Source organism: Chiloscyllium plagiosum, chromosome 7 (genome assembly GCF_004010195.1).
Source record: "Chiloscyllium plagiosum isolate BGI_BamShark_2017 chromosome 7, ASM401019v2, whole genome shotgun sequence".
Classification (NCBI taxonomy): Eukaryota; Metazoa; Chordata; class Chondrichthyes; order Orectolobiformes; family Hemiscylliidae; genus Chiloscyllium; species Chiloscyllium plagiosum.
Window position 1 is genome coordinate 86,061,731 of NC_057716.1, and position 11,283 is coordinate 86,073,013.

An 11,283-nucleotide genomic window follows, 5' to 3' on the forward strand; every position below is an offset into this window, starting at 1 on the left:
GAAATGAGGAAACTGTTGAAGTCCACATTGATGCCCTGGGGTTGAAGTGTTCCAAGCGGAAGATGTGGCGTTCTTCCTCCAGGCGTCTGGTGGTGAGGGAGCAGCGGTGAAGGAGGCCCAGGACCTCCATGTCCTCAGCAGAGTGGGAGGTGGAGTTGAAATGTTGGGCCACAGGGCGGTGTGGTTAATTGTGCGGGTGTCCCGGAGATGTTCCCTCAAGTGCTCTTCCAGCACCACTAATCCAGAATCTGGTTTCCAGCATCTGCAGTCATTGTTTTTACCTGACAAATCCATGCTGCCAGTTCACCCACCTTATTCCGGATACGCCTAGCGTTGAAGTTGACACAACATCAAACCACCTTCTTGTTTGCTAGTGCACTCTTGCGAGCTTGAAACCTTATTTCTGACCTCAATACTTACAATCTCCTGGACACTGGAACTACAATTTAGATTCCCATCCCCCTCGGGATATTGATACCCCTCTGATTCAGGAAGACTGTCCTGTTTGTAGAGGTCCCACCTACCCCAGAATGAACCCCAGCTTGAAACCTTATTTCTGACCTCAATACTTACAATCTCCTGGACACTGGAACTACAATTTAGATTCCCATCCCCCTGCTGAATTAGTTTAAACCCTCCCGAAGAGCATTAGCAAATATCCCCCTCGGGATATTGATACCCCTCTGGTTCAGGAAGACTGTCCTGTTTGTAGAGGTCCCACCTACCCCAGAATGAACCCCAATTATCCAAGTATCTGAAACCCTCCTGCCTGCACCATTCCCTGTAGCCATGTATTCAACTCCTCTCCTTCCCTAGTCCTTGCCTTGCTAGCACGTGTCACAGGTAACAAATCAGAGATAACAACTCTGTTTGTTTTGGCTTTGGTGACCCGGTTTAAATCCTACCACCGCAGAGGGTGGAATTTTAATTCAATAAATGTCTGGAATTGAGAATCTAATGATGACCATGAGTCGATTGCCAGTAAAGCCCATCTTGTTTACTAATGCTCTTTAGGGAAAGAAAATGTCACCTTTACCTGATCTGACTCCAGACCCACAACATTGTGGGTTGACTCTTAACTGCGTCCTGAGAAATTAGGGGTGGGCAATAAATACTGGCCTCGTGAGCAATGTCCTCACCCTGCGAATGAATTTAAAAAAACAAAGAATATATAACTGGATATTCTCCTTTGTATCTGTAACACAAGTGTAATTTGCCAATTTGCTGCATTGTTGAGAGAAGGCAAACAATGCTAGTAATCACAGTGGGCCGAGTGCATCCTTGGAGGGAGAGCAAGCTAACATTTGAGGATAGATGACTTTTCAAATCAGAGCGGCATTGTTGCTTGTGATGTTATGAGGGATGAGTGAAGTGAACAAGTACAAAATGAACAGGATTTTTATACCACTGCCTCTTCAGTTTTTCCTGTTATGAGTGGCAAAGATGAAGCCAGTTCAAAGCTCTTTGATTCTTTACATAAACAATTTAATATAATTTTCATAATTATCTCCCAAAAAAGTGCTAAAAATTGCAATCAGAATTTTCTTCAGAGTTAGCAGTGTAGAATTGGTCCATAGCTTTGAGAAAAGTGAGGTTAATGTCAATCATCCTCTCAAATATTTTAATCATTGTATTTTCCAGATGCCTGCACTAACTGAGTTTAAGCAAATAAACATGGTCTAGAAGTGGCCAACCTTTTGATATACTGAGTTGAATAAAGTTAAAGTGTTTGATTGCAACACAGCTCCTTAAAGATATTTTCCTCCTTTGGGCACAGAGTTTAATTACATCTGATTATCCATAAAAGCTTTTGGAATGAGATAGTGATCTTTTGTTCTGGACCCTTCTGACTACGGAAATCTTCATCCCTGCACTCAGTCTGTTCAGCTCTGTCAGACTTTAGATGATTCAATGAGATTCCCTCTCGTTCTTATAAACTCCAATGAATACAGGCCCAGTCAGCCCAATCTCTCCTGAATGACAAACATTTCCTCACAGGAATCAGTCTGGTGGCAGTCACGGCACACCCTTTATGGCAAACATACCTTTTCTTGAGTAAGTAGACTAAAATTGCACACAATATTCCAAGTGTGGTCTCACCAAGGCTCCATACAGTTACAGTAATCAGTTCTGAAGAAGGATCATTGGACACCAAATGTTAACTCTGCTTTCTCTACACAGTTGCTACCAGATCTGTTGAGTTTCTTCAGCATTTTTGTTGTTGTTGCAGTAAGCCTTCCTTGTTCATGTACTGAAACTCTCCTGTAATGAAGGCTAACATAACATTTATCTTACTAACTGCTTGCTACAACTATACGCTTATTTTCGGTGACTGGTGTATAAAGACTTCCACATCTCTTTGTTTACCAACACTGGCCAAATTATCACCATTTGAGTAATAAGGTAAAAACAATGACTGACTACAAAAGTGGACAAGTTCATACTTATCTATGTTATATTGAGTCTGTCATGAATTTGCTCACATGCCCAACTTGTTTAAAACACCCTAATGACATTTGACATCTTCTTCACCACTCACAATGCTACCCATTTTCATGTTATTGGCGAACTTGGAAATATCAGATCCCCTTTTATTCTTCTGAACTCTGTGAATACTAGCCCAGTCAAACCACTGCTTTCTCACAGAACAGTTCTTTCATCCCCAGTATCAGCCGAGTAAACCTCTGCTGATGCATGCAGTTTGTGGGGCTCTTTGTACCAACTGATCACCATCTTAATTCCTGGATTGTCCTGAGTTAACAGGGAAGTGAGCAGTGGAGTGGGAATCATTAGTGCACAGGTCTGATCAACTGCCTTTCTGAGTTGATAGAATGATAAAATGAGCAGTGCCTCGGGCAAAGTGGTAACCAGCCTATGCATGTGGAAGCTTCAGATGGAGTTGGGTTCAAGTTTAATCCTCACCCTTAGAACGGAAATGCCTTCTGACACTCACTGCCAAAGCTCAATAAAAACAAGGTGGATGATTAGTGGGTCTGGAAACATTGTGTTACAGCTAAGTAGCATTGAGAGGGAAGGGAAAAAACATTAGCAGAGAAGTGAAAAAGATTAATGTAGTAAATGCTTTCAGTAATAACTTAATTGCATGTGATGTATGAAGCAACGTAGGATATTAAGACTTCAAACTGTAATGACCCTAACAATAGCTGCATTATATCATTGTCATGGTCAGAATCTCAGTATAGGAATTCCCCATTTTAAGAATTATTCTGCGAGTTTATATTGGAGAATGCCAAGAATGAAAAGTTGTCAAAAAATGGACAGTTTTGTGAGATAAATACGTAATGAAGTGAAATGCAGAAAAATTCATGAGTAAAAAGTACAAGTTTCTGACTTGGGACTTTGTTGCAAATTCAAACAGGTTTTAGGATGGTAATTGTCATTCCACTTGTACATTAACCTGACTTTATTTATATAAGTTAGACCAAAGTTAGGAATTTACCATTTGAGTGCTAATTATTTTTTATGTGTAGGCTCATTTTCATTACTATATAGAAAACAAAATCCCCGAGAAACTTTGGATGATTTTTTTATAGATCCCAAAGAGTTTGTAAATAGAACACAGTCCTAAATCTCAATCTTTGTCTTTTTTATGGCACAGATACAGAGTATTGCCTGACAGTACACAGATTTACAAGCCATGGCAGGAGTGAATCAGTCTCAAAGAGATGTGTTTCAAAGGTGGAATGTTATTCAGTTGGCTGCCGTCACATAAGGAAGTTCGGTTATACAGTAAGTGCTGCACAGCTATAATGGATTAAATAGACTCTAACCATTCTCTAGGATTCTTTGAAGTATATAACCAAAGATTCCCATGTTTTTATTATTCAAAGATGGATTTGTGTAGTTGAATGACAGACATCACAGATAAATGTGAGAGAATGGTACACGACAGAGCTAAACATGATGTACCATAACTGAAGATCTCCTGGTTGGAGGACCTGTGAACAGGGCAGCAGAGAAGAGCTATGGCTTCTTTCCTGTCAACCTCCATTGGACTTGAGTGTAGTCCTGAAGAGCAAAGGGCAAGGACTCTGTGTCACCCCTTTCTCAAAACATGCTCCAAATTCATCAGCCTGCTTTTCAATACCCCGTGTTGTCAGAAATGAGCCGGAACTCGGGCTGATTATGAACTGATTCAGTTTATACAAAATGAGTTTGATTCTATCAATTTTTCTTCCTTGGCCATAAATTAGGTTATGTTGTAACTTGGCTGTATCTAGTGATTGACGGAAGACTCGATGAGATGAGAATTGCAGCAGTGATGATCCTGGAAATAAATGGCAGGAGGAACAAATGTGTCTTATGCAAGGACTGGAAGTCTATTATTGTAGGGTGTAGTGGTTGAAACCAAACCAAGATGTTATTGACTATGACATCCCTGATTAGGGTTGTTAACCTGGGAATATCAGGGAGCTCTAGCTGATAGATATTAACAGGGATTCAGAGAGTCTCTTGACTTCATGGATTGAATCCAAGCTGGATGGGATACTGTCCTCTATGGAATTATTTAAAAGGAAATGCAACATCAGTGAAAATATTTAATCAGGAAGCATTTTGTTTTTTTTTTCAGGAGTGTACTTCCTGTTGTGAAGGGATGATCTGCAACATCGATGTGCCAACAAATCACACAAATGCTGTGCTTATGGTTAAACGGCTCCACAGGTTACCTTCATCTGCCAGCAATAGGGTGTTGAACATAAGCTGGATCACACTGGCACTGCTAGTTGTCCTTTTGATATGATAAACAGCAAGCAACATCGAGTGAAGTTTTTTTATGCGCATCAGCTATTTTGATTGATTCCATCTTTGAGCTTTGGAAACATAAGTCTCACCTTCAAAATAGTCCCAGATATTTGCACTGATGAATAAAAGGTGCATGCTGTTAACTTGTACACTGGCATTACAAAGACTGGATTGTGAGTTGATCTGATGTCAAAACTTGCTGTTGGAATAGACCTTAGATCAAAGGATCTAACGAGGAAGGTTGTGAGATATTTAACGAAAGGATAAATACAGATTTCCATTTTTTAAATTTTGTAATTTTTTTTGTCCCATATCGTCTTCATCTCCTGGAAGTATTTATCAATTTGCAAGGGTATCATCATGGACACCATATGCCTTCAGTCCTCCTTGTCAAGGGGGTCATAATTCAAGTGCAAACCTTGCTAGTACATATTTGCAAGCTATTCTGTAGTAGACTATTAACAGTCCTTCTTACCTGATGTTCACACACATCCAGTGGAGTCAATGAACAGTAATCTGGAACAGAAATTGTTACCATTGTTTTTTTTTCCATTCTTAACTCTGGTGTGCTGAGTCCAAAAAACCTCAGGAAAACATAATATTAAACTTGAAATCATTCTATTCTTGTTGAATTTGTTGATTGCTGGATAAAATCAGAGGAGTAGAAATACAAGTTTTTCATAGTACATTTTCTGGCATTTAGTACAAATTTCTCAAAACTGATCACAGTATGTTCCCCCAGCCCCAATGTCCATGACCAACTGCTATTTGTGATTTTAAACTAATTCCATGATGATAATTTGGCAGATGGCAGTTTTGGAAAGTAAACTTGTACACAGGTAAAATTTATTTCACAATCAGACTGAAAAAATGCAGAAGCTATAAGCCATAAAAAACATTAAACAATAGCATTGTAACTGTTTAACTATGACTGATTTGCTGGGTAATATGCAATGATTGAAGGTAGACTTAAAAATATTTGTAAACAATATGAGAGCACTGGATCGTGATGTCCTGTTCCTTTATGATCAGAAGATTAAATTGCAATCATGGATATTTATGCTTTGAAGTTATACCCTATATCTGAGGATAGATGTCCCCCATTTTAAACAATGAACAAAAGAAAAACACAGTTGAAAGCGCACAATAAATTACTTTTGGACTGGAGTGGCAACTATTATTTTGTCAAACATTGCAGCCGTTTTGTACTAGCACATCATGCACAATACGCAAGTGACTTTAACTTGTGAAAAAACCTTCTCCCAGTTTAATGTAATAAAAGCAAGTTGCTGGCGATCTGAAATAAAAACAGAAATTGCTGGAGAAACTCAGCAGATCTGGCAGCATCTGTGGAAAAGAAACTGTGTTACTGTTTCGAATCCAATGACTTCTTTCAGAACCGAAAAAAGATTCATTCACTTGAAACGTTAACTCTTTTTTTTCTTGACCAGGTCACAGTTCTTCTCTTTTATTTAACAGGTACCATGAGATCATTGACATCTGCCAGATCAGATATTTGACAGCATTTCTATGTGTGTATTCCCTTTCTCAGAAGTATCAATCTAAATTATGTTCTGAATTACTGGTGTGGATTGTGATGCCACTGACTACTGGCCCAGATCTAAGAGTGTTACTAACTGAACCAAGCTTGTGTACAAATAATAATATATGGTATGACAGAGAAGGCATGCTAAATCATGAAGCAGTTGTCTTTGTGTCATGAAGGCAGGAATAATGTTGAACATGATTCTTGTGACACAGGCAATAATTCTGATGAACGGTCATCCATCTCCCATGTTACAGTATTTTTCTCTCCTACTGCTTTCTGACCTGCTGAACATTTCGAGAATGATTTGTTTTCATTTCAGATTTGTGGTATTGGAGGAAATCAATTGTAACTGATTGTGGCGATTTGGATGAGCAAAATATTGGGAACAATAGCTCTTCCTTGGACTTCGAACATACACTCCTTGGATTCCCAATTTCTACATGTGAAGAGGGGCTATAAAAAGCAATGTATTATTTACAATGCATTGGGTTGGAAGACTTTGTGGCCATCCTAGTCTCATTTTCTAGATCGACGTTTTCCTTATGCTGTGAAGGAATTTACATTATTTAGGCCATTGCTACACACGAGACACAGCTTCTGGAGTGTTGTAGATGCGGACTTCTATAGGGGTCTCCCTAAAACTGATTGGGGAATCTCATGACTCTGTTGACACATTCTTTTTTACACTTATTGCAAAAATATAATAAAATCATTATTTTGTAAAACATCAACAGGAAGGGAAGTAATGATAGCTTGTAATTTTAATCCTTGTTCATCTCTTTTTGTACCTCCTCATTCTCACTGTTTTCAGCTTCATCCCACTGCATTGCCATGTCCCGTTGTTACCTATCCCTGGTCAAACTCTGCATGCAAGACTGCAAAACTCAAAACAGTGATGAGCAGCTTCAAAATCAGGTGATAATTCAAAATGCAACAAAACACGAATGAAAAGCCAGACTACTGCTTCAAGGCAATACAATCGATTGTTAGATCATTATATTTTGGGATTGTATTCCAATTTTCTTCTCAATGAAAAGTGAAATCCAATATAACCTCATAAACATTATGAGATATGTATGAACATTATACATAAAAAGGGGTAATTTTGCTTGGATTACTTGCCTAGTTAATGTAAGAACAGTCTGTACATTTTTCCAGCCTGAAAATATTTGGCCAGGTGTGAAGGTGTTCTGCTCTTCACAATATTTACAATGCCATGAAGCCAATCTGCATTGGTCTGAAATAAAAATGACAGATGCTGGAGAAACTCAGCCAATCTAGCAGCATCTGTGAAGAGAGAAACTGAGTTAGCATTTTCGCGTCTATAGTGACTTCTGACATTAGAAAGATGGCAGTGAAGATTAACCTGAATAGTGTTAGGGTTTCAATGTGTAAGAACTCATATTTGATCAGGCGTGATTAGCCTGTGTCGGTCGAATATCATGGAAACTCAAAACATAACCCTATTTCTCTTTCCACAGAAGCTGCCACACTTGCTGAATTTCTCCACTATTTTGTTTTTGATTTAAGATTTTCAGCAACTGTTACATTTTGCTTTTATTATTGTACTGCTCTAATGTTGACCCTGAATATCATGTCAAACTGCAGTGGACTGCTGACTTTCAGTATACAATAGCAGTCTGCTCCATCGGTGAGGCAGGAGGTGCTGCATGTGAGGCTCCTTAGGTCATGTTGACTATGTAAGACAAAGGACTGTCCTACATAGTCAATATGCCCTAAGGAGCCCCACATACAGCACTCTCACCCTTCATGTAAAACTGCCATTAGGTTTGTGGCCTTAAAGAGGCACACACCTGCACTTATCACATTGACACAGTAGAATTCCCATGTCGTATAGAATCATAAAATGCCTTAGTCACCATGAGTATTACAGTGGAAATATCTTGCTAGCAGGTGTGTGTATATCCATTTTATACATGAACATTTTGTTGATTATACTTGTCAGTTTGCAAATTCATGTGTGACACTTAAGAAAAACAATTGTTTACAATATACGGAAAATTCTCCAGAATGACGAAAGTTTATTCTGCCTCCTGTTCCAATATTTGCTCATTTTAACAGAACTTAGCTATCTGTCCTTGTTCTGAACAGCACCTGAAGTTTTGCAAGAAGCTTTCAATCTGCCATTTTCCCTAAAGAAAATCCTCAACTTTAATTGCCCTCATCCTTGGTTTATTTAAACTGGAGCCTTCTTATTAGGAGACGGCATGACATTTGCAGCACAATATGTAGCCAAATGCTCTTGTCTTTAATTGGGAGTATATTATTAAACTTCCCTGGAGCAAACCATGGGAAATCTGCTAATATCTATATAAAAACAAACTAATGGGGGCAATTTTTTCATCAAATATAAGCAAGTTTAAATTTTATTTATGCTACTTCATAAAAAATTAAATTTCCATGAGTTTTATCACCTAAGTAATTTTTCAGGGCAATCAGAGTCATTCTGCCTTGTCTAAAATTTAACAAAGACCTGGCAGTTAATTGTCAATTGTCATTAACAGGTGGCAAGCCTTTACTAATAAGAGTTCACTTATATATAAATCAATACTCTCTTATACGGGATAAATGTTGCTTTTTCCCTTGAATTGATAAACTTACAAAATTACAAGTGCAAGATGAAAAGCTTTGACAAAGCCTATCTATTTTCAGCAATACTCAAGTTTAGAACTATCAAATGGATATTTAGATCTTAATGTTAGAAGATAAACAAAATGTAAAGAGCTGCAACAAAGGGTGAACAACAAATATTTTGGTGAATGCTAAAAGCTGTAAGTAATCTTCATCATGACTGATGTGGCTTGCCACCTTAAAGAGAAAAACAATTGTAGATGCAGCAATAAGAGGACAGAAAAATGATCATGCAACACAATGTTTGCATCTTCTTTGACCATAGAAGTTGAGGTGGAACCCAATGATGATTACAAAAGGACAGGAACTCTCCAGCAACATCACAGTCAAGCATCAAGCCATGGCTAATCACTGTGCTCCATAGTATATGGTAAATGAGGTTATCTTAACATCTGGTAATACCATTTGGAATCTTGCTCTGCTGATCCAGACTATTGGGTAATTTAACTTTATCTTTTATACTCTGTGGAATACTTAAGGATAATTTTCAGCATTAATGTTATATTATGTTTTTATCCACACCTTTTCAAGTGGTGGATACTACTAAAAGAATACATACTTAATTTAAATGTAATAATTTCATGATATCTCCAACTCTAATCAATCAATTTCCTCTAAATACATAATATCCTGACTTGGAAATATCATTTTTCCTTCACTGTCACTGTTCAAGATACTGGAATTCCCTTACTCACTCCTCTGTGCAAAAATGTACACTTCACAGACTGCAGCAGTTCACGAAGGTAGCTCACAATCACCTACAGGACAATTATGTGTAGACAATAAATACTGACCAAGCCAGCATGTCCCACGAATAAAAACAAATGTTGTTTCACATGCACGAAACTATCAATTTTGACTTTTAGTACTGAGAAATAGGAACCTCTTCTGTTCACACAGATAACTGAATAAAGTATGAATAATGATATGCATTATGATTGTGGGGAGTATTAAATCAAAAAGTTAGCTTGCAGTGAGTAATGTATAATGAGATCCAACTGCCTGAAAAACCTTGGCAGTAAACTTGCAGTATGTGAAATATAGACTCATAGAGATGTACAGCATGGAAACAGACCCTTTGGTCCAACCCATCCAGAAATCCCAGCCCAATCCAGTCCCACCTGCCAGCACCCGGCCCATATCCCTCCAAACCCTTCCTATTCATATACCTATCTAAATTCCTCTTAAATATTGTAATTATACCAGCCTTCACCACTTCCTCTGGCAACTCACTCCATACACATACCACCCTCTGTGTGAAAAAGTTGCCCCTTAAGGCTCTTTTATATCTTTCCCCTCTCACCCTAAACCTATGCCCTCTAGTTCTGGACTCCCCAAACCCAGGGATAAGACTTTGTCTATTTATCCTATCCATGCCCCTCATAATTTTGTAAACCTCTATAAGGTCACCCCTCAGCCTCCGACGCTCCAGGGAAAACAGCCCTAGCCTAATCAGCCTCTCCCCATAGCTCAAATCTTTCAACTCTGGCAATATCCTTGTAAATCTTTTCTGAACCCTTTCAAGTTTCACAACGTCTATCCGATAGGAAGGAGACCAGAATTGCACACAATATTCCAACAGTGGCCTAACCCATGTCCTTACAGCCGCAACATGACCTCCCAACTCCTGTACTCAAAACTCTGACCAATAAAGGAAAGCAAACCAAACGCCTTCTTCACTATCCTATCTACCTGCGACACCACTTTCAAGGAGCTATGAACCTGCACTCCAATGTCTCTTTGTTCAGCAACACTCCGTACGACCTTACCATTAAGTGTATAAGTCCTGCTAAAATTTGCTTTCCCAAAATGCAGCACCTCATATTTATCTGAATTAAACTCCATCTGCCACTTCTCTGCCCATTGGCCCATCTGGTCAAGATCCTGTTGTAATCTGAGGTAACCCTCTTCACTGTCCACTACACCTCCAATTTTGGTGTCATCTGCAAACTTACTAACTGTACCTCTTATGCTCGCATCCAAATCATTTATGTAAATGACAAACCGTAGAGGAGTCAGCACTGATCCTTGTGGCACTCCACTGGTCACAGGCCTCCAGTCTGAAAAACAACCCTCCACCACCACCCTGTCTTCTACCTTTGAGCCAGTTCTGTACCAAATGGTTAGTTCTCCCTGTATTCCATGAGATCTAACCTTGCTAATCAGTCTCCCGTGGTGAATCTTGTTGAACACCTTACTGAAGTCCATATAGATCACATCTACCACCCTCATCAATTCTCTTTGTTACTTCTTCAAAAAACTCCATCAAGTTTGTGAGACATGATTTCCCACATACAAAGCCATGTTGACTATCCCGA

At 38.8% G+C, this 11,283-nt stretch overlaps 1 protein-coding gene across 8 annotated transcripts in view; it reads left to right on the plus strand.

Moving 5' to 3' along the window:
- Window positions 1-8,536, plus strand: part of lypd6b (LY6/PLAUR domain containing 6B) — a 181,949-nt gene extending 173,413 nt beyond the window's left edge. For all 8 annotated transcript variants that reach the window (XM_043694137.1, XM_043694136.1, XM_043694138.1 and 5 more), the window contains 2 exons: window positions 3,620-3,750; window positions 4,592-8,536. In XM_043694137.1, coding sequence (XP_043550072.1) covers window positions 3,620-3,750; window positions 4,592-4,762 — 302 coding nt within the window. In that variant the 3' untranslated portion in view covers window positions 4,763-8,536. The remainder of the gene's footprint in view (window positions 1-3,619; window positions 3,751-4,591) is intronic.
- Window positions 8,537-11,283: the final 2,747 nt, after the last annotated feature.